At 37.6% G+C, this 25,097-nt stretch overlaps 1 protein-coding gene across 1 annotated transcript; it reads right to left on the reverse strand.

Annotated features, from left to right (window-relative positions):
- Positions 1-960: 960 nt before the first annotated feature.
- On the reverse strand, positions 961-12,663 carry LOC306849364 (protein Wnt-2b-A). The gene is made up of 5 exons (XM_079384322.1): positions 12,008-12,663; positions 8,535-8,755; positions 5,526-5,803; positions 5,020-5,284; positions 961-2,076 (listed from the first exon to the last, which is right to left on the reverse strand). Exons 1-5 carry the CDS (start codon positions 12,187-12,189, stop codon positions 1,847-1,849), a joined length of 1,176 nt encoding a protein of 391 aa, XP_079240448.1. The 5' UTR covers positions 12,190-12,663; the 3' UTR covers positions 961-1,846.
- Positions 12,664-25,097: the final 12,434 nt, after the last annotated feature.

The following is a 25,097-nucleotide window of genomic DNA, read 5'->3' on the forward strand; positions in this document are numbered from 1 at the left end:
ACATAATCACATTGGAAAGGTCACACATTAGTACCAATACAGTGTTTACAAAGCAAACCTGCAAAGAAAGTCAAAATGCCCTTCACAAAAAAGGTAAAACAACTATGTCGGATGATTTTGAAGTTGTAAGGAGAAAATGAGATGAGATGAGCTTTTAGCTCTACCCTTCCTTTTTGAACTGAAGTACACAGACGAAGAACTAACCACGCGAGACTTTTCAACGTGATAAAGTCATTTGTGAAGACACACATGCGCATCGCAGAGCGAGTGCAAGATGAGCATTTGTGGTTGAAAAGTATATACATTTTTATTTTTTTAAGAAAATTACTGATCGTTATGTTGGATAAGACTCTTATTCCTTGGCTGGAATCGTGCAGATCCCTTTGAAGCTGCACTGAAACTGAAATTTGGACCTTTAGCCCATTGGCCACCATTGAAGTCTATAATACGGAGAAAATTCTTGGAATGTTTTCCTCAAAAAATGTAATATCTTTGTGACTGAAGAAAGAAAGAAAGAACATCTTTGGGTGATTAAATGACCAGTAAATGTTCATTCTGGAAGTACTAGAACTACTCCATTCAGGCAGAGCTGAATTTTCAGCAGCCATTTTTCCTGTCTTTAGGGTCACATGATCCCTCAGAAATCATCCTGATAAAACGATGTGGTACTCAAGAAGATTTCTTATTATTATCAATGTTGAAAACAGTTTCATAGCCTATATCTTAAATATCTCACTGGCTACAAAATTTTGATCAGTAGTGGATATACAGTATATAATTATATCTCATTATAGTAAAGTAGATATTTTACCAGTGCTCAATTCTTTTTAGAGGACTTCAAAAAAGGATAAAGTGAACTTGTGCTGCCATGACATCATTATCCTGCAGTTCCAGAACAATTAGTCACATGACATCAATAGCTAAGGTAATTGACTTAAAAAACTGTCAGGAGAGCATGCTGAAGAAAAGCAAAATAAAATGACTCTTTATGTCATACTTAATGTCTTTATATGAACTTCTGCTGAAAAAAATAATAACACAGTTAACAAGTACCACAGCACAGGAGAGCTAAAGAGAGCTTACACCTTTACCAGTCACAGCTGTTAACACCTTTCTTCATGTTTACACAGGCAATGATGAGTTTCATAATAACATGTCATTTTCGCTCAACTGTTAGCTAATGTCCTTAGTGCATGCTCGTTTATATTATTAATATTACCTCTGTAGCTTCCAGAGAAACTCTCTGTTAGGGCTCCATGTGGAGTGAGCAGCCCACATAGCTGTCATCCATTTTGTCCTCTTGAGCCCCTCTGACCAGCCTCATTCATTCTGTTATATTCAGTACCGATAGTAAAATACTGTCCAGTATGGGCACGTGATGTATGTTAAGCACACGGTTGTGTTTTCAATAACATGTGATGTACATATTCAGCTATTAGCTATCTGATAGGCTCAGAGTCAGTTTAAAATATTATTTTAAAAGCAGCACACCTTTTGTCACAAAACAACACTAACAGAAAAACAATTCTCACGTCAAAACGAAACAAAAAATACACCAACATGTTACAGCACAAGTTGTTCTTGAATCTTAAACCTTTACCATCCTCTGACCAATTCAAAACAAAAACAAAGAGAGGAAAAGAAAGAGAAAAATCTGCCATACTGGGCAAAGTGTGCAAGGCGCTCATTAGAAATGTAGATTTCAGTTGTAGTGCTTTCACAAAATAAGTTCAAATAAAGCCATGCAACAAATAAGAGGGATTTGGGGGGCAAGGTAAAAATGCAAGGGATGGACTTCATATCCCAAAATGCCGTGGACAAAATCCTGAGGAACGGGGGTGGGGTCTCAGGTCTGGTCCAGCCATTCGGCACGTTTAGGAGCTTTGCAGGTGTGAATGTCGACGGCCTCCTCGCAGTCTTTGCACTCCACAGCGCAGCACCACTTAAACTTACACTCACACTTGGTGATGCGTTTTATGCGTGTGGTGTCGTAACCCCGCCCACAACACATGACCTCGCAGCCGTCGGTCCCCCGGGACATCTTGTTACAGACCCGACCAGCAGTACCCAATGAACCTAGAATGCGAAGAAGGAAAATGATTACTAATTTTGCTTCAACACCCAGATTTTACATTGGCCATCCAGTGGTGACCCACAATACACACTGTACGAAATAAATCTGTAAAATAACAAAAAAGTACTGATCATTGCCAGGACTTAATCCATTATATGCAAAATTCAAAATACAGGTAAAACATTTTGACAAAGTACATTTTGACATTCTATGATTTTTTTTGTGTACCCTCCAAAATAAAGGATTTTATAATGTATTAACAACAACCATCAAATTATTAAATCATTAAATATTTCAATATAATTTTAACAAGATATATTTCGAGTGGGAAATTACGTTTATTTGTATTTTTATATATATGCACCCTGCTCTTTCATTATTAAAATTTTACTAAATTCTTGCTACCATAATTTTTTATATTATGATTCTTTATAAGATCATTTAGTCATATAAATTATACTCATATATTTAGTATGTGTATCTGCTTTACATTTCTACATTTATATTTATGTGATGTATATTAATTGTCACGGTGCACACATCAGGACACAGGAACACGCAGACGAGGATATAACTTCAAATAATAACTTTTACTGGCGACATCAGGGCAGGACAGGGCAGGACCAGGCAAGGCAGCCATCAAATACCAGGGAGTAACGAGTAGACCAGACGAAATCTAACTCAACAGACAGGACTATAAATACACAGGTAAATCATAGATAACGAGACAAACACAGCTGGACAAGAATTAACTGATTACATTTACCAAGGACAGGAAACAAACCAAATATGGACACACATGACACACACGACAGAGGACTGACATTAATATTTATAACCATGTTTCACTCTTTTTGACTACAAAATAAAATGTTATTAACAAGTAATAATTAAATCAATAAAAAGATTCAAATTTGTAAATGCATATTTCTTTTGATCAGTAAATTACCATAAAATGCATGCTTTAAGCAAAACTCTTTTTGTTGTGTTTTTTACAAATTCAATAGACAGTTTGATTTTAAAAGTGTTTCTAATTTCAGGATTACAAAGTTAACGTAGTCTGGGTCGTATAATTTAGCCAAAATACTGTTTGACTAGAAATGATGTCTGTGAAATCATAATGAAAGAACTTCAATGAACAGAAATACACACTTAGAAATAAAGGTTCTTAATTGGCATTGATGGATCCATGAAGATTATTTTACATCCATGGAATATTTCCACCTTTTGTACAAAAGGTTCTTTATAGTGGAAAAAAGTAACCCTATAAGACAAACCCTAATCCTAACCCTAAACATATAGTAAGTACATGTAGTTGATTAATATTACAGTAATTAAATCTATAATTACACTGTGACAAGGACACCTTAAAATAAAGTGTCCCCAAAGGTTCTATAGGTTATTAAAATGTTGTTACACTAAGAAAAAATGGTTCTTTTAAAAACTGTTCATTGAAAGGTTAGTATCTTTGTTTTTAAAAGTGTACCTGTTCTGGTAACACAAAGTAACAAGGAAAGTAAGACCATACATGATCAGGTTGGTGTTTTGGTGAGTCTGTATGTTGTTGTTTCGCAAGGTTAAACACACAGTGGACAGTGATGGTCTCTCTCTTAAAAAAAAAAAAATCTCTGCCTGCCCTGCGGCCATGAGAACCAGAGAGTGATGGTTGTGCTGGCAGCTTTGAAAGAATGGGATTTGAAAAATGAGCCTGTTGTATCCTTGGGGTGCAAATTCCACTGGGGTGGTGGTGCTGGTGGTGGTTAGGGGGTAAGCGCATTGACCCTCTGAAATCACTGAGCTGTGAGCTGTCTGTCTGACCCAAACACACACTGATGCATGAGCTGCAGCACTGATCTCAGAAAGCAGAGAAACACACTGTCCTAGCTAGGTCACATGACACACTTTCAGAAGGCATATGCTGTCTAAACCATTAGTCGGCTGGTCAGTCTTAAGAATGAACTCACTATTTCTAACCCATCACCAAGTGAACATGGGATTTTTGCAGGTATTCCAGATGATACATGCAGAGGTGTGTGAGAGCATCAAGGATTAACAAAGCAAAAAAAAAAATCCCATCCCACCTCTTCTGACCCTGTCAAAGCCTCGGTTGCCCTTTTTACCCTTAAGGTTTCTGGTTAGGTTTAGGGCAGGGCAGGTGTGAGAGTCAATTTACCTCAGTTACTGAATCCTATCTTTCTAAACACTCATGAGTCATGTGAAAATGAACATGACTTACCACCATAACACTGAATCTCATGAATGAGGATCCTCTGAGGCCTGTGACAAGTGACTCAGCCCATTAGTCTTGATAAATTAAACACTTTATAGTTTCTCATAAACAGGATATTCCAATGAATTGACACTATATTCTTTTCACTTATCAGATAGGCTGAGCACCTCATGCGTTCTGACGTCTTGTATGACTCTTAATTCTGAGAAATCCATGTGAAACCCAAGTTTGACATTAACTTTGTTAATACTGAGTGATTCAGGGGCAGCAGAGTTAACTATTTGTGTCATTAGTAATACACGAGTCACAGAATAGTTTAGTGCTACTTGCATTATTACTATATGAGTTACACTGCTTAAAAGACATCGCTGTACTGATATTCTTCAAACATTCAGGCTTAGTTTATTCTGAACTCTTTAACCCTAATTATTAAACAACTGGACAATTAATTCAACCTAAAAAGCTTAACATTCAGACTTTGCGTTTTAGAAAATGGCAGCCCTAAGCGTGGTATCTTTGATTCAATTGCAAACTTTGTGAAAACATTTGCTTTAAGAAAAACCAGAAGCAAACTTCAAAAATGAAATATTAAATAAATAATAATAAAAAATATATGTATTATTACATTAATAATAAAATTATTATTACTAATACATTAAAATAATTAAAGTAATACAATTAATGAAAAGTTTTTTGTACTTTTTCTCTTTCTTACCTGCAGCTTTGTCCATGACACAATAATCAGGTGAGTTTTCGAAGTACACCAGGTCATTTTTTGTGGCTTTCCTGAAGTCTTTATTGGCTACCGTGAATCCTGTCCCATCTTGGTTCATGGTTACCTCGATGGCACCGTTGTATTTCTTGCGAAGGTAATCTCCTGTTTTACGGAAATCCGACATTGCCAACCAGCAGGTTCTCAGAGTGCACGACCCACTGACTCCATGACATTTACACTCCAGCTTCATAAACCGCTTTACAGCCTATAAAACAGAAACCAAAAAAAAAACATCCCTAGTAGTAATTATATAAACAGATTCCACATGACCAAGAATAGCTGCAGAATGTAAACAGAGTTTTACAGGAACATTATCATAGAATGTCTTCAATGTGTCAGTATTTATATGCCAAAATAGTTATATGTGTTTCTTTCGACATGAGATTTTGTAAGGTTTCTTTGCCACTTGGGTAGAGTTATATTATCTTAAACATACATAACCTTACCATTCTCCCACAGCGGTTATTATGAAGGTTCATGAGTGCTCGTGCGTCTTTCACAGTTCGCTCTTTTGCATCTACGAAGGCTTTGGCGAACTTTATCCCATAGTTTATGTTATCACTGCAGCCACCCCAGTCAAACTCTCCTCGTTCGTCACTGGCCCGGCCGCGCTTGTGGGGGTCACAGTTGCACGCCTTTAGCTCCCCCTGACTGCAGGCACGGGTAATGGCGAAAACCACTCCTGCTGAGGAGATTGCGTATACGAATGCCGCCTCACGACTGCCTGCGAGGACAAGAATCATGAAGCCACAGCAAACACATGCAGCTCCTTTATCAGACACTCACAAACACTTAATTACACCATCCGCTCGCACATAATCTCAAACAGCAGTTCTGATTTGTCCGCTAGAGACCTGCCCATAGAGGCATGACTTGCCCCAGTGTGAGTGTTTTGTTTAAATATTAGTACAGGCCTAATCCCTCCAGGGTGGGCCATTCTCTGCTAGGATAAATTGTTTGAAGGCTAGCAGTCTGATAGTGAACTGCCACAGTTATTTTCTAACCCTAAACCTGGTATTTCTAAGCGTCCTGCATGTTTGGACTTATGTCACTCACACTGATTTCTTTAGTCTGACTGTATATAAGAAAGAGAAACAAAGTCATCATCAACTCCTCTGTACTCCTGTTCAATTTTGTGATTGAACCAAATGTGTGCTTCACTATTTGTATTATGGAATGTACTTGCATTAAACATTCTAACACTCTTTTTTCTATTAGCGAGGATGCTTTAAAAAGACATCTAATGTTACAAACATTTCCATTTTATACAAATGCTGTTCTTTTGAACTGTCTATTCAACAAGATGAAAAAAGTAAGATTAAGTAACTGTTTTCAACATTGCTAATAATATTAAATGTTTCTTAAGCACCAAATCAGCATATTAGAATGAACTCTGAAGGATAGTGTGACACTGAAGATTGAAGTAATGACAACTGAAAATGGACATTTTACAATTTATAATATATTAAAATAAAAAATAATTTTAAAATGGAACAAGTATTTCACAGTATTTTGTTTTTGTTTGTTTTTTGCTTTTGAACTGTATTCTTGCATTTTTGTGGCAGGTGAGATCCTATTACTGTAAGACGTTTCCTTATTATCACATTAAATTAATAATTTTACATGCCAATATTAAAGGACATAACATTAGATTTTTTTTTTAAGCCAATAGCTTTTAAATTACATGAGAGACTTGAATAATGACATTTTTAAAGCTTTGAATATATCTGCTAAATGTGGAGTACACTAGCATTTAAATAACCCTGAAGTTCTATATTCTAGTGTATATAACTTCCACAGGATTAAAATATTGTTTTAATAGAGTCTATTAGGTTAAGACCCCCTGCCCAGATCTCCACATATTATCTTTCTCACGCCGCTCTTAAGTCGTTTGCAGTTTCCTGTTGCAGCTAAAATGTGTTTCAGTGATCTGTGCTCATGTAGTGCAATGACATCTGGAGGATATCTATGTTTGAATCGCTCCATCATTCATACAGATAGATATTCTCTGAAGAAAAATAGATTTTTTTAATAGTACAGTTGCTGTTTATAGGAGAATCCTCTCTTGGCAACCGCTCCAATTCTAATTCCATTTCATAAACTGAATACGCACAGTGCTGTGAGAGTCTGTCCGGCTGCCAGAATCATCTCTCCAAACATTTACATCCACTATGCCTGTTTATGTGGTAAAGAGGCATAGAGAATGCTGCAGGGGTGATATTTTCACACAGGGATCTTTGGAACGCTGTATGAAAGCCAAACAGAAAGCACATTTACAGTGCAGATTTCTTGAGTAAACTTCAGGTTCAGAGTGATTTAAATGATCCTGTGGGGTTTTGTCTGTTTATCACACCTGGCGAGAGATTTGTGTGAATGTGGCTGGATTTTCCTGTGAGATCTGAGTTGCTTCATTAATATCCCACAGTGATAAACAGCAATGGACGTGTCCAAAAGCATAACTGTTTAAAATATCATTATTCTATTCTAATCCTTACTGATATACTGTAGTGACATTACAGTATGATGATCTAGGTATTTGCTGTATGTAAAATGTGTATCTGACTGGGGGGATGCACACACACACATTTATACACTACTGGAAAAAAATTTGAAGTAAATATATAAAAATACATTTTTGATTGTTTTTGAAAAAGCCTCTAATTCTATCTAAAATACAGTAAAAATAGCAATATTGTGTTATACAGTATCATTATATAACAATAATATGATAAATGTAAATATAATAATATATAAAATGATAAAATACTAAAAATGATTGTGATTTATTTAAAATGCTTTATTGTCATGATGGCAAAACTGAATTTTCAGCATCATTACTCCAGTCTCCAGCTTCACATGATTCTTCAGAAATCATTCTAATATGCTGATTTTTTTTTCAGCTCAAAAAAAGATTTCTTATTATTATCAATTTTGAAATCTTTTTGCTGCTTAATAATTTTGTAGAAATTATACATTACTTTTCAAATTTTGGGGGTATATTAAATAATATAATACTTTTATTCAGTGAGGACAAATTAAATTTACCAAAAGTGTCAGCGAAGACATTTAATACTACAAAATATTATTTTTTAATCTATTTATTTAAATATTATTATTATAATTATTTCAAATATATGCTGTTAATTGAACTTTCTGTTTATCAAAAGTTCCTGAAAAATGTTGCAAACCTTGAAAATAAGAAGAATAAGAATAACTGAGCACCAATAAAAGCTGAGCACTAAATCAGCATATTAGAATGATTTCTGAAGGACAATTTGACATTGAAGACTGGAGTTATTTTAATTTGTAATATTCTGCAGTATAACTGTTTTTACAGGTTTTTTTTGGATCAAATAAATCAAATCCTCGCTGAGCATAAAATACTTTTTTCAAAAATATTCAAAAATCACAATTATTGCCTCCAAAACACACGCTGAGACATTTCCAGCACTCACTGCGCTGTATGACTCTCCCAAAAACGGTATGGTCTCTGTCCAGGGCGCTGCAGTTCCAGCGGTGATGACGGAATTGATGCTGGCACTCTCGAATCCACTCTTTAGCCCCGCCCCCAATCGACTGCATGATGTCTGGGTACTTCTGACACAATTGCCTCTGTTTATTCACCAGCCCGGGAATGTTGTCACAGATCACACGGGCACCAAGGGCTCCAATGTACCTGAAAGACAGACACAAACACAGAGGCTTCAATTGCTTCAATCAATCACAGCGGTTGGTACTCTGCGAGCAAATGTCATTACAAAAGTGCTGAATCAGTAAACATTCAGTGATTATGCATTGTCTGATGCCAAAGAATCTGATGATTGAGTCTGATCATTCCCAGAATCTTACCACTCATTAGTGGAATTTCAGAGGGAAGTTTGGCAAACTGACATTTGTCATAAACAGACATTCACAAACCAACCATTATTTATGATTTATTTGAAGGCAATTGCATAATAAGAGCAACATCAACAGATTTGGAATATGTTTTTGAGCCCTAGATGATAACCTTGCATTTTGAGGTAAAACCTTTAGTTTTTAGACGATCCGACAATCTATTATATATTGGCTCCACTATCTTTTGCTGTGATGTCATATTTGATTCTAATTAATCCAATCAGCTAATTAGAATAGAAGGATATTTAATGACTTCTGATGTGTTCTATCTCTTTTCATTTCCTTTCTGATTGTTTCAATCCATCATTGTTTGATATATATTTTGTCTAACACCAACAGAAACTGGCACAAACTCCTTCTCTTTCTCATACACACCCAAACTGTATCACATCAAGCTTAATCTCAGCCATCACACAAACACACACTCACTCATGTCAGACTAAAGGAGGACTTAGTTCTAAATATTTTAGTCTGCTAAAACGAGCATTTTTACCTTTTGAAAAAAAAATGTTTTGAATGCTGATCAACCTTTTTATTATGACTGTGTTCCTCCCATTCCACTGCCTCATTTTACTGTGATTATAGGTCTTTATCGTCCCCTGAGCTGTTTGTTCAATAGAGTTTGGAAACACTCACACACACACACACACACCAGGCTGGTCGCACACACTGTGGTGGTTTGCAGGTTGGCTTTACCAGCAGCAGTAAATCATTATCCACAGGACCACAACCACATGCTGTAAAAACACAGTAAAATCTGCTCTCATTTACACTGCGTGTCTAGTTAGGCTTGACTGAGTAAAGAATGCACGACTGTAGTAATTTGTTGCTTCTATTACCCAAATAGTGGATAAAAACTCCTCTTCTCCCTATTTCTCTCCATCTCTCTGGATCACCCCATCTTTGTCTTTTTCAACATTGGCGTAATCCCATTTTCTCCTTTAGACAGGAAAGCAAGTCAAAATCAATATTAGCTTATTCTGTTATATCTTTCATACTTTTTATCTGAATCAGAGTCCTAAAGTTTCCAGGGGTCCGCTGTTCTGGATCAATGATTTGCGAATTGCTGAAACATGCATGTGCTATAATGTTGCAATCTTTATATATGTAGATTGCAATATGGTTGGACCATTTCTATCAGCCCAATAGAACTTCCAATTCAACATTCTGTGGGGTGTGTCCAATTTTCAGTTCTGAATTTTGTCCAACCCTGGAACAAAAGGTCAAAGATGAAGTTCACTTCAAAGGACACACACTCCTTTCTATCTGTGTGGAAGTCCAGGGCAGGCTTATGTCTGGCTTCATCTGTGTGTGTGTGTCTGTGAAATAAGTTCACTAGTATGAGACTCTAACTGGCCGCCCAGTAGCTTAAGAGGATTCCTGCTCTGTCTGCTTAGAGTGATGGATGAGCAGATCAGAGAGAGAGAGAGAAAGAGGAGCGAGAGAGCCCTTTCTATCTGGCTCTGGTGAGTGCCTCACATTGGGAATGTCAGCCTGACTTATTACACCACAATAGTGACAAAGGACTTGCTTTCCTCTGGTTTATTTCTTACTTTCACGCACATCAAACTTAACATGTAACTGATTTCTGAGCTGTTTGTAAGAGCTGTAATCCCTGATACAGTTGTTGAGGGTCCAGTAATGAACTTATATGATCTTTAACAGAGATCGCTATAAAACATGGATGTTTTAATAAGCAAAACATTAACTTTTGTCTTCTTAATCTCTCACACACAACCACATGCACATGTATAAAACCCAACAACTGCCCAACTTCATTTATATGTGTGCAATGGGCATGTGGCTGGTTTACATGATTGTCCAGGCTCCACCAGCTAAGTGTGTGTGAGCCTGTGTAAGCAGGAGGCCTGACACTTATTGCAGTTATTTCATTTATTCCACTGTTATTGGCTGGCACAACACCTCAAGCACACCATGAAAACCCGACCCATAATTCTGATATAATGATGTGCAGAGCCTGTTACTATACATAAGCACAAGCTCTGGGGAAAACCCCATCCCTCATGAAACTTTTTGAGGGGGAGAAGCACGTGATTTGTGTGTTTCTAGAATAATTGCGTTTTAAATGCCAATATCTTGAGCGGTGAAGCTGCGTTCCTGCACCAAGCGCGATGTGTGTGTTCATTATAGTGTGTTCTTGAGTCGACTGCCATCTCCCGAGCTCTGTCTCCCCACCACCAGGGTGCGAATTATGGCGAGTTTGGGGGGTCCGAGACCCATAATTAAGGCTTGAACCTCCCCAAAGGAAATAAAAACATAAGGTTGGGGGTCTCAAAACTATGTGTTCTTTCACATAAGTATAGGTCTATACATATTTCAACAGCCTTTTCAAACAAAAAATGTTGTTTTAGAAACCACAAAAGCTAGATTACAAGCTTTTTTCAGGCCGCGCTAAACAGAAGCTCGCCTGAGAATATAACCAAAGCAACAAATGCCCGAGCGCTTTCCGTCAGGAACCGTAGGGACAAAATATCAGTAGCCTGTATATTTTTTGGTCATCACTTACTTACATATGATAAGTAAATAAAAAAAACAGTTTTCTTTGAAACGTGTTTACGTTTAAATTGGCCAACTGTTAGGGGCGCGAGACATTCGGCTGTGCGAGACGGACGTCAACATAATTATTTCGGTGAAAGAAATTGCTTTAAAAGTCAAACACCCTGAAACCACAGCTACATTTTAAAATTACCTTTAAAACTCAGATATTATTGAAAACACTGCTCCAAGGTTTTAACCCTCTGTTTTTCATTAACCTCTCCTCCATGTGTTTTAAGAGAAAAATAGAAACTACAAACCTCACTTAAATGCAAACCACTCTCATTCAAACTGAGCTACGTAAAAAAAAAAAAAACTACATAAGAATAATTGTACCTAATAATAAACATCTGCAAATGTTCATTCTCTCAACTGACAGCAGCTCAGTCACCGTGAGCAGAAAACAAAAAACGCCCGGCTTCTGCGCGCGGGTGTGCGCCACCGGCGGCGCGTCAGGATGCTGGACGCTACTCACCACCAAGACGAGTCCACGCGCGGAGTGAGGATGAGCAGGAGAAACAGCAGCGCGCAACACAACCGCGAAGACGCACGCGGACCGCTGTTTCTGATTATACGTCTTAATCCTGAGCCTCTGGGAACAGCGGTGGATCTGTTGAGAATCCGGGGCGACCCAAGAACTTTACCGCAGCCAAACATAGTTGAGCGTGTCCTCCGGCGGTGATTAGAAAGCACGATTGCGTATTGTAAGGTACCGGTGTAAAGGCCGTTTAGGTACGCGGGGACCTGCTGGAGTTGGGATTGCTGATAGCTGGACAGATGTAGAGCTCCGTGCGGACGATGCACGGACGGATATCATGTATCTGCCCGGATATTAGCGTGCGCCATATAAAAGTATTCCCCAAAATCTGGCAACAGCAGCAGAAATAATCCAAGCCAGACGGCAGGTTCAGTGAGCGCTTTCTTTTCTTTTTTCACCTCCTCTTGAGAACAGTTGAAGTCTCGGTGAGGTGCAATTTGATCAGAAAGAGTGCCAACTTTTCCACTTTTTCTCTCCACGTTTTATGTTCAGGCAGGGCTGTGGAACACGCGCCTCTCCGTTTTTCCATTGGAGTCTGCGAGCGCTGATAGCAGGCTGCGCGAGATAAACCGGGGCGATGAACTGTGCGAACTGCAGACCGAAGGGGTGGGTGACGGGGGGAGAGAGAGGGGCGATAGGAATGTTGACAGGCCGCCGTCTCTCCGCTCTTATTGGGTAGAGCTCTCATAGACCGGAGTCCCGGGGAAGCTGAGCTCGCGCGGGACACGCGCCACGCTCCTTTCACCTGCTGAACGACACGCTGCATCCTCATTTACACACCATTCTGGAGTTCACGCTCACAATTTCACAAACACGGAGAAAAAAAAACATGATGGGGAAGGGGAAGGGGCGGCATCACATTTCTAAAATGTATTTTTTTTATCGTTGTCACAGCAATATACATCTATTTACATTGTAACAATAAAGTTCTGCATATAAACTTAAATTTTAATTTTAGTGAGTTAAAACGTTGCAGTGTGGATTTCAGGGATGCTACATGGTGACACATATTCGCCAGTCACATGAAAATGCGTAGGCTATATATATAGCACGCCAAATACAAACAGAAATCGTACTATTGATACGAAATTGTCTCCGCGTGCATATGATACGCAATCTGTTCTCGTGCATATGATACACATCTACCCCACAACCCTAATCCTACCCATTGCGTATCACAGTATAAAATATATTATTTAAGCATACCATGTATACTAATTCATACCTACATATTAGGATATGCAATTGGAAACCCCATATTATGATCGCTGTATCTAAAAACGAAAACACATTTTAATGCACTCGAGCATGCAGCATTCGCATTGATTGTAGCCGCAGTTGCGAGGCCTCTATCGTCTGGAGAGATGCGCGACTGAATACACAAGCTCGTGTTTACAGATAAGGCTCTAGAACTTGCACGAGTGCTGCTGTGTATAAACATCGCGCGGATTCCAGTTTCAAAACATCACATAGTTGCCTGTTGCATGTCTCTCTTGATAAGCGAAGCCATTCTCTTCATTAATGCAATGTGCAGGAGATCTAATCCCACAACAGTCTGTTTTACTTGACATAATTTTCACAGCATCCTACATTTAAATGGCTGCAGCTGCACTGCTCCTATAATGTAAAATAGACAAGCACAATAAAGCAAATACACTGTTCCAACAGTAGCAGCTAAAGCTCCAGATGAGGGATCTGCAACACCCAAGACTGCACTTCTGTGACACTTCACTGAGCCCTTGAAAGTGAACTGACACAGAAATAGGCCCAAATCCCTGTTGGAATTGAAACTATTAGAGTTAACTGCACTTTCCACCAGGGATTAAATGAACAATTATAATGTTTAGCTGTAAATCCCAAATTAGGCTAATCCTGAAATTTTCATTTGTACTTAAACTTTAGCCCCTTTGACGATTTTGTCTAAAGCTGCCATGGTTTATAGTCTGTGAAACAGAGAGGCCTATCCACTAAACGTGGAGGAGAACATGTCAGTTTAGAGGGGGATTCTATGGCTAAAAAAGAGGAATTTGCCAGTTTGTTCCAGTAATTTTTAGTCCAATAGATAAATTCTTACTGAAGCAATTTTATTATTGGACAGAACAAGGCCTCTTGGGAGTTTTCAAACTGAGAGACTATACTCAAATAAAATAATTCAATATGTCTGATCTGATTTCTGGATGAGTACACCTGATCAAGGCTTTTTCCAGCATCTTCTGCATATTTGACTCCTTTCCAACAGTGACTGTATGATTTTGAGATTCATCTTTTCACACTGGGATCAACTGAGGGACTCATACTATTTCAAAAAGTGAAAACATACTGATGCTCAAAAGAAAGCGGTGTAAAACTTTTTTTCCATTATTGACAATTTGCATATTCTGCAAGCGGTATGTGTAAGTAAATTAGAGCAATACAAATTAACAAGCACATTACTGTGATACTGAACATTTGAGCCTTGGCTGCATGCATAATGCCATGACTCCATGTATGAGATCAGCTCACAGCTATACTGTGTGTGTGTGTGTGTGTGTGTGTGTCCCTCCCTTTCTGACTGCTCTATAATAGACAGAACATACACTCAAGGTGACCACAGGGTACAGGAACACCTGAGAGAATGAGCTCACAGTTTATTTCTGTACCTGTGTTTGTGTGACAGGTCTTAACTCTTCAGTGTCGTAAGGTTTGGCTCTGTTTCAGGAATGAGGACACTGTGAGTGTCCTCCTGCCGGCCTGCCCAGAAGTCCACTGTTGTCTATTTTAGAAAAGGGCTCTGGGAAACACTCACCTGATTTTAAAACCACTTCCAACTGTTTAAGTTCTTTTATTTCTATACTGCTCTGTATTTCTTGAAAATGGTTGTAAATTCTGACCCAAGCTTGTGTGAAGTGCATGCATATGAAGTGTATGTTATGAACACCTGTTCTACCCTTGTTTTTAGCTCATTAAATGGCACTTTCCACAAGTAGGGGTACAATTTGGGGTCTCCTACACATTCTCTCTCTCTCTCTCTCTCTCTATCTCTCTCTCTCTCTCTCTCTCTCTCTCTCTCAAAAAAAAAAAAAGTACAAAACTGTCACTGGTTTTGCCCTGAAAGTGTACTTAGCCTTCCAGACATAATCCAACTATTAAAATGAAAGCAACAATCTAAATATTTTTTAACAACAATACAAATAATTGTAACAAAAACTGTTTAATTATTAAGACATTGTAATTAACAATATTAGTAACATTATTTGGACCTTTTCTAATAAGAGGGAAATTATCCAACCTGATTACCAAGAAAGAAAAATATGAAAAATGTAAATGTAATTTTGTTAATCAATTATAGAAAAAGAAGGTTTATTAATAACTACAAACCGAAATTACTCCTCGATTTCATTTCTATTAACAGAAACTTAAAAAAACAACACACAAATAAGGGTTTTAAACTATTCAGTCAAGTTTATAAGGTTACAAAACTGCAACTCCCATGTAAAATGTATGAATAATAAAATAGCTTTTATAATATTTAGACCTCCTGAGGTTGAGAACACTGACTATTTGTTGAAAATGAAAAAAGTATATATATATATGTTTTTTGTCCTTATTTGTGGAAAATATCAAATTTATTGACTAATCTGGAACTGATACACTTCCAATATTAGTACTCTACTCACATTTAACACATTGTACCATTACCATTTAGCATTTAAATCTATTCTACAGATTCTGCAAATTTATCTTACAAAATCAGCACAGAAAATGTTACAAAATGTGAAGCTATCTCAATATCACAATATGAAGCTGCTGATGTTGAAAGTTATAATGCTGAAATTTTATATTTCTGTACATTGTTACATTGTAACAGAAAAAAACCCCTCTGTCACTGTGGAAATACCCATCAGCACAGTTTTCAAAACTAACGCTGATAAAGCACGAGACTCATAGTCATGAGAACAGTATCACTATTGCAGGAATATCCATATACACATGAAATAACACACAATTTTGATGTATCTTGATGATAATCATTTAACTAGTTAAAAGAGTAATGCGTAATCTAAAATCCGACTGGCTGCCTTACAAACGACGAAGATGGAGATGGCCAGTGCAGTGGATGAGCAGAGCGCAAGTGACAATTAACATTAATCAGCATGTATTCATGAGCATTACTCTAAAACGAAGTAAAGGTCAAAAAGAATAAAGCATCTAAATATACCTCCACTGGAAAGAGAGAAAGAAAAAAAGAGAGTAACCTTGCAACATGCTGTCATCTGTCTTAGACTTTAAACTAATTTATGGTCTTGTATTTTTGGATGTTCTGACAGCATGATGGAATCTATTCACATTCAGACACTCTGATGTGACTCTCTGAATCTAAATCTCTTTCCACCTACTGTGCACACATACATACACTCTCTCACCCCAAAACACTTGTTAAGTATCATTCAGTTACATAATCAATTAAATAAACAGCCGAGATAGAATTTATTGTGCTTTTTAAATAAATATGTTGTAATTTTGTATCCTTTAATTGGATATTTGTGGCCGTTTATACCACAAGTTAATAGTAAATATGTGACCCTGGACCACAAAACCAGTCATAAGGGACAATTTTTCAAAATTGAGATTTATATATCATCTGAAAGCTGAATAAATAAGCTTTCCATTGTTGTATGGTTTGCTAGGATAGGACCGAGATACATCTATTTGAAAATATGGAACCTGAGGGTGCAAAAAAAAAACCTAAATATTGAGAAAATCGCCTTTAAAGTTGTCCAAATGAAGTTCTTAATAATGCATATTACTAATCAAAAATTAAGTTTTGATATATTTACAGTAGGAAATTTACTAAATATCTTCATGGAACATGATCTTTACTTAATATCGTAATGATTTTTGGCCTAAAAGAAAAATCAATCATTTTGACCCATATAATGTGTTTTTTTTTTGGCTATTGCTACAAATATACCCCAGCGACTTAAGACTGGTTTTGTGGTCCAGGGTCACATATAGGTATTTACATATGTAGATTGTAGATTTAGTATGATTTATTACCAGCTCATAGTAAGTGTTGACAATATATATCTTAAAAAAAAAAAAAACTTTTTACAAAGTGATTTTAGTTGTTTCAGTAATTTGGGAGACTGTGTGTATGTGTGTGTCAGACAGGATACAGCTCAGCATTGGGAACCAAAGATGAGGAAATGATGCAGGAGAGACTGTCTGTCTCTGTCTCTGTCTCTTTCTCTTTCCCCATCTGTCTCTGAGTCATGCAGCGAGGGTCACATGTTATGACGCATCACCATTTGAGCATTATCTGTCCGCTGCTACTTTCTGACCTTACTGTAGACTAGCTGCTGCAAGAAAGGTAACCAATATTTACATCATGCACACACACACACACACACACACACACACACACACATGTTGGTTTTTGTGGTTTATGGGGACTCTCCATAGGCGTAATGGTTTTTATACTGAACAAACTGTGTGTGCTATTGCCCTACACCAACCCTACACCTAAACTTAGCCCTCACAGGAGACTTTGTGCATTTTTAGATTTTCAAAAAAACACTATTTAGTATGTTTTTTAAGCCTTTTGAATTACAGGGACATAGGCAGTGTCCTCATAAACCACCTTCATATTGTAATACCTCTGTCATACCCATGTCATTATACAAATCTGTGTCCTCATAAACCACATAAACATGCACACACACACACACACATAGGATCTGACTAGGCAGGAGAACACACAACCTAAAATAAGTTTCCATCTCCAGACTTGGCCCCTCACTGTTTGTCAGTGTTGAGAACTCGAGACTCGCACTCGGTCTTGAGACCATATTTTAATGGTCTTGGTCTTGTCATGGACTTGTGTGCATTTTGACTTGGTATTGACTCGTACTCGAACATATTAGGAATCTGACTTATTCCCGACTTATTCACTTGAGTCCCAATCAAAATATTTCATGATTATTACTGTATGTTATTATTTATTTTGTAATTGATGTTTGACTGACACGTCCAATGACTGGTGATTTTCTTGTGCGCAGCTGCGCATGACTTGAGACTAACGTTAGTGCGAAGGCAGCAGGACTCAGGTCAGGATGCCATGTGGAGCCTCTTAACGATATGTTTAAAATATCTGTTACATCTATTATTCAGTTTGCATATAAGAGCCACAAAGAGTTCATATGCAATAAGATGCTTTTAGACAAGAGCATTTAAGCTTAAAGGTTAAAAGTTATGTAAAAGTTGTTACAGTTATAGTACAGGTATAGTAGTACAGTAATGTTATGTGTACTAGAAATGTTATGTGGATGTATATAGCGGTACAACGGTGTTATGTGGACAAGAGCACTAAATACTGACAAGTAACAAGTCATAACTGTACTAAAATTAGCTTTACACCACCTTTGTAATATGCAGACGGGACACTGAGGTAAGTAAAATCATAACAGTTTATTGAACAGGTTGGATCGGGAGTGCAGTGCAGGAGTGATAGCGGGTGAGTTTCTTGGTATATGGAAGATTCAAAGGATGGTAATGATGATCATTGATATTATTTCCTCAATTCACAGATACGGGGATAGACACAGACAAGGAGATCTTCTGGAGCACACTGACCACAGAGAAGGACAATCTGAAGGAGGAGGAGAACACAAGGAGCAGAAACAGGAGGTAAAGATAACAGGTAAGTAGCATTCTTGAGTATACTCAGCTAGAGTCTTGCCAGAGTAGGGTCCACATAGTCAGTATGAGATCAGACGCTGGAGTGAATGTGGAGTGTGCTTAAATAGGTGGTTTGATGACTGTGGTGATGAGGTGCAGGTGCTCGTGATTAGTATTCAGGTGATGCAGATCGTTGTGATTGCCTGATGGGGGAGCCTGGCCGATCTGTGACAACCTCACTATGTGGCCTTTTAAACCTTTATTGATAATAATTTTTAAACCAATATCACTCTAAGTAAATAAAATACAGTGTACATGCCATGGTATATTTGATGTACTTCTTTGAATATTTTAATTTTATTGTTTCCACCAAACATTTTACAGATTCTTGAAGATTTCTTTAGTTCTTGTTTCAAACCCAAGTTTATGTGAACTTGGATTTGTCTTGGACTCCAACCTCTCTGGTCTCAGTCTTGACTTGGACTCAACCCTCTCTGAACTCGGTCTTGACTTGGACTCGAATGAGCTGATCTCGACTACAACACTGCTGTTTGCATCACTGTCTGTCTGCTGAGAGGAGAACAGATGCATATAGAGGGAGTTCAATGCTTTATATTGGACCTCCCCTCTTCTCTCCTCTCCTCTCCTCTCCTCCTCTGTGGTTAATATGAGGAAATCTCTCTCTCTGGCATGTCACCATCCTGCTCAACCAGATGAATGTGTTTATAACTAATTCAGTGATTTCAGTAAACAAGTCCTGGCGCAACCTCTCTCACTCTCGGTCTCTATTTGTATCCCTTCTATCTCACTTTTCCTCGCAAGAGTATCACCTCTCTCTATATATAGAAATAAATGTAAAAAATATTTTAAAATAATAAATAAATATTACAAAATAATATATATATATATATATATATATATATATATATATATAAATGTAGTGGGAAAAAAATGTTATTTAGCCGTTTTGTTTTGTTGTGCAGACGAATCTCTGAACACCTTTAAAAAAAGATCCAGTTATTTCAGGATAAAAAATATTATAGTTTCAGAAAATATATATCTTAAATTAAATATATTTTTCTTGTCCCACTGTCAAATTAATTTTAAAGCATTTTTTTTTAAAATAACACTTTTATTCAGCAAGGATATGAAAACTGATCACGTGACAGTAGATTTTTATTTCAAATAAATGCTGTTCTTTCAAACTTTCTATTCGCCAAAGAATTCTGAAAGTGTATAAAATAGTAGGCAATATTAAGACGTTTCCTTAGACGTTTTATTTATTTTTTTGCAGATAACTCAATGCAATGGTCGTGTATACACATGAATCTGTTACATGCAGACCACCTTACAGCACAGCAGGAAGGAACAGCCCCAGTGATCTGTATAAGATCACATCTGCTCATTCACTGCTCATGTCCAACATGTCACAGTGCCTCATGGTGTATAATGTGTGTGTGTGAGTTAATGTGTCTTCGTCAGCAGTGCTGTCAGCTCTGTGCAGGGTCAGTGTGTTGATGTGTCTGTGAATGTGCCTCACTTTCCCTTTCTGTCTCTCACTCGCTCACTCTTTCGCACGGTGCGGGCCGGTTTGTTGAAGCGTAGCTGTTTATTTAGCAGAATTTGCTCTGATCTCTTGCACTACAGGAGGATACTGAATTCCAAACTGCTGCAGAGTCATGTGACGGCCTGCACGTTTAACTGAGGAGCGAATCTGCGCATACATGTGGACCGGATATCAGCTGATTTTGAAAGGCGAAGCTAATGAATTTGAAATATGATGGAATTGATCTGAAGTGAAGTTCGATTTTGGCTTTGTTCACACTGCACCCAATTCTGATTTGTTTTCAAACCTGATCTTTAATAAGCATCAGGATGAAGCCAAAATATGTAATAAAAGCAAACCGACAGAGACTCATTGTCTATGCTTGTGTCCTTCATGACATCCCACCATGGTGTTGAATTTACGAGGCACATTTAAGAAAGTACTGCATTTAAACATTCATACATTTGCTTTGTCTAAGATACATTCACTCACAGACTCACCAATCAATTAATTGTAAATGCCACAATGTATCACCACTGTTTTGATTAGGGTATCACAATCACATTCTAAAACCAAACTTGAAAAAACAGCAGTTTTACAGTGGTGGCCAGCTAAAAATTGTTTTAAGTCAGTTATTTCTAGCTTTTGCTGTAGTGTGTCAGTAGGAAATATCAGTTTACATTTCCAAATATTAATTTTGCCATTAATTGTAATAATCGAGTGAGATTTGTGATTGCATAAGGTGTCTGACAGCCGGTGCTCCACACAGAGATCTGATCTCACCATCATCCTGTCTGAAACAGAACAAACTGAGACAGTCTAAATCCAGAAGAACTGTGGCAATATGCACCTGGGGCAAAAGCTGCTTTAAACGCAAAGGATGGTTACACCAAATGTTGATTTAATTTAGTTAATAGAAGTTAATTGATAAAGAAAATATAGCCACCTCACAAAATATGTACAAACTGCCGTGAGATCGGGATTGCATCCAAAAATCTGATTTTTGCTGCATGTCTGAACAAAACCTTAAAGTGAATCTGAGTTTAAATAAGATTTATTTAATCAAGTGAAAAAGTGACTTGTATTTAATGGCAATTAATCAAGTTAAGATGAACCATAAAGTGCCATTAAATGGATACTTCCACCAAAAATGAAAGTTGTCATTAAGTTGTATGACTGTCTTTTTGACATTGTTTTTTTCTCTCTCTCCAGTGGGAGTCAGTTGGGTGCGTTTAGTTTGAACCTCACTGTTCTTGAAAATATCTTTTGGAATGACATGATGGTAAGTAAATGACAGAATATTAATTTTTGGGTGAACTATTCCTTTAAGAACAATGTTTGTAATGCCACATGGATATATGTTTGTGTTTTTGTGTGTGTGGATACTCAAAGGGCCGCACATGATGTTTCAGCTTGGAGGGGGTCAACATGAGAAAGCAGAGAGTAGAGAGAGAGAGAGAGAATGAGAGAACCTCACTCTATGAGCGATGACACCATTTCTAACTTGCTGCAGGTGTTTGTGTGTGTGTGTATGTGTGTGTGTGTAGCCTGAATGTAGAACAGGCTACAGGAAAGCTTTGATATTCGAGCCAGGACGGACCTGCTCTACACCACAGATCAACCAGCACATAGCAGAAACATATTCTGTTTCGATTTATACAAACTCTCTGTGTCTTTGTTGGTGCCTATTTCTCTCTTTCTCATTTAAAATCAAACTGATACGGCTTTATTGGCATAACTATCAAAGAAGCAAAGGATTATTCATTACAATTATGTTTGACTAAAGTAATATGACTGTACCTCTATGTTTTCTGTGGTAAATTATATCTCTAATCAGCTGAAAGTTGAATCTGCAATTTGCTTATGGCAGTGGTTCGCATTTTCTAATGTATTCCTGATTTTCATTCATTCTTTACAAGTTGACATCTTAGATGAAGTTCATATTTTTTGTACATATTTTAAGAGAAAGGTCATGTACGTCTCAGCCCAGTCTTCCATACTGTTTTTGCACCGGATCTTTATGGATTCAACAGCATCATGAATATGACAATCCAATAACCAATGTGCTTGAAAAAAAAAAAACTGATAAAGTAAGTTTTTGACAGGATTGGCCTGAGTGACTCATTAATAGTTTAGGTATATGCAAATGAACTACTTATACAAAGATCCAAAGGCTTCATATTTCTGTGGATTTGATTTTTTTCTGCAGAGAAAATCGTTCATATTTCATCAGTCCTGCCAGATAACACTTCAAGAAATCATTTTTCCAAAAAATCAACTTGTTATTCCTCTGAACGACCACAACGGCTGAATGATTTGTGTTTCTTTCAACATTCTCCAGAGACAAATGGTGAGACAGAGAGAGATAGAAGCAGAGAGAAAGAGAGATATCGTATTTGGCGGGATTTCTTAACCGTGTGTTAAAACTATTGGCAGGTGATATTAAAGGATTGCAGCACCTTTGTTTCCTGAGATGGTGATATTTCTCTGCTGATGTCATTTTGATGTGATAGAACAGAGTATGTTTCTATGTCTTTTTCTCTCTGTGTGCTACACACGAGTTGGAAGAACATTCAGACCAAAGATCAACACTAAGACAAACTGAATGACAGAATGATTGATCGACAGAGCAGCAGAACGACAGATAGATAAAATGATAAACTGATAAAACAATAGAGTGATAGCTACTGTAGAACAACAGATTGAACAATATACAATAATTGCTAAAACAATAGTTATATAGAATAATAGACAAGAATGAGATATAGGTAGAATGAGATATTAAAGATAGAAAGATATAATAATTGGATGATAGATAGATAGATAGATAGATAGATAGATAGATAGATAGATAGATAGATAGATAGATAGATAGATGTGAATATGTAGAAACAAAGATAGAACATATAAGTGGTACAATATATAGAACGAGAGATGGAATGAATGAGAGACACACGGACAAACGGACAGACAGATAGACAGACAGACAGATGGATGGACTGTAAGTGATCCTGCACTACTCTAGGCAAACTCTCCTCCTCCCAAACACAAATGTTTAGGTGAAAAGGGCTCAGGAATAGTTTTTTGCAGTATGACTGAGAGCAGGTTGCTCTGGGGACATGGACCCTCTGACCTGAGATGGACTCCTGTGTATCTCTGCTGCTGTTTTCTGTACCTGCAGAGAAGACTGACGGAGCATCTCGAATCTCTGGCCAGTGTCTGGCTTCTCCTCCTGCCTGCCTGAGTTATGATTTTGCAAGCAGCGTGAAACCGATCTCCATTTCAAATGGAGTCAGCCGCTGTGAAGGCCAAAAAGCTTTTACCCAACTCCAGCCATATTTCACCTGAGAGAGAAAAAGAGTGAGAGCGATCGAAAGAGAGGCCGCTGACCAGATCGCTCTACCATGGCAATCTTCTCCTCAGAGTTGAGTTAACATTAGATGTTTGACAGAATGAGAGATAATGAATCATTATCATTAACGTATTATGAGAAAATGGTTTAAAATAACTAAGATGCACCAGTGTGTAAAGAGAGATTAGACTGAGAGAAGAAAAGAAGATGAAAGAGAGAAGGGGGAGGGCGGAGGTTAAGGTGGTTTGGTCTGTTGTAGATTATGCAATCTCATAGGCCTGGTCGTGCTGTTCCACAGCCCCTAAACCAGAACATAGTCTGCCCCCCACCCACCATGTGCTTTTAATAGAACCCTCGGTGGTCCCTCTGTACGTACCCTCTTTGTCTTATTTCTCTCTTTCTGTGATGTGGCTGTAGTGAACTGACAGCTTGTAATGTCAGACTCCTTTTGCTTGCTGTGTGTTCCTCATGTTCACGCACACTTACTTACTCCCGTCCCAGCTTGATATACAGAGACAAGTAAAAGTAAGCTGTTTATAGGCTGATTTACCCAAAAGCCGTAAACACCGTGGCGCTATCAAAACACTGTTCTGTTTGTTTGAGCATCTCAAAACGCCAGACGCAGCAACATCGGCTCAACCAGTGGTGTGAGTTTGGGTGGGACTCTCTCACATTGCGAGGTTGCAATAATGAGAAATACTCACAAACAGTCACAAATAAATGTTCTATGGTCCTCATTAGTAAATTGCTTTGGATTAAAGCATCTGCTAAATTACTAAATGTAAATTTAATGTAAAAGTAACTGTTTTTAACATTGAAATATTGAAAACTCAGTAGCAAATCAGCATAGAATGATTTATGAAAAATCGTGTGACACTGACACTGGAGTAAAGGCTGCTGTAAATTCAGCTTTGCATCTCAGGAATAAATAACATTTTTGAAATGTATATTAAAATCGAAAATAGTAATTTTAAATTGTAATAATATTTCACAATATTACTGTTTTTATTTACAAATGTGCAGCCTTGGTGAGCATAAGAGACTTCAAAAATATAAACAAAAAGACCAGACCCCAAATTTTGAACTTTAGTATATTGTTGCAAATATGATGTTTGTTTTTTTTAGGCAGAAACTGGCTTCCATAAATTCTCTATTTTCATTTTCCTCACATACTGTTTGAATAAAAGGGCGTCATTTGAGATATTGCTCAGCTGATCGAAATATTGAGGGGAATGTTTAGCAGGCCTCTCAAGCACATCAGTCAGCATCTAGGCCATAAGCTGGAACTGAAAATATGCTGTGGTCCAGATCATCGGAGTCAAAGCAGGAGGCTGGATTTGATCCTGTGAGTGTTCTGCCTCTCAGACGCCTCCGGTCAGCGTACGGAATGTTGCTCTCCACTTATCTGCATCTTTTCAAACACTCCCCGCTCTCCGCCGACTCCTCTCGCCCTGGGTCAGTGTCCGCCAGCC

The sequence above is a fragment of the Barbus barbus genome (genome assembly GCF_936440315.1).
Source record: "Barbus barbus genome assembly, chromosome: 29".
Taxonomy (NCBI): Eukaryota; Metazoa; Chordata; class Actinopteri; order Cypriniformes; family Cyprinidae; genus Barbus; species Barbus barbus.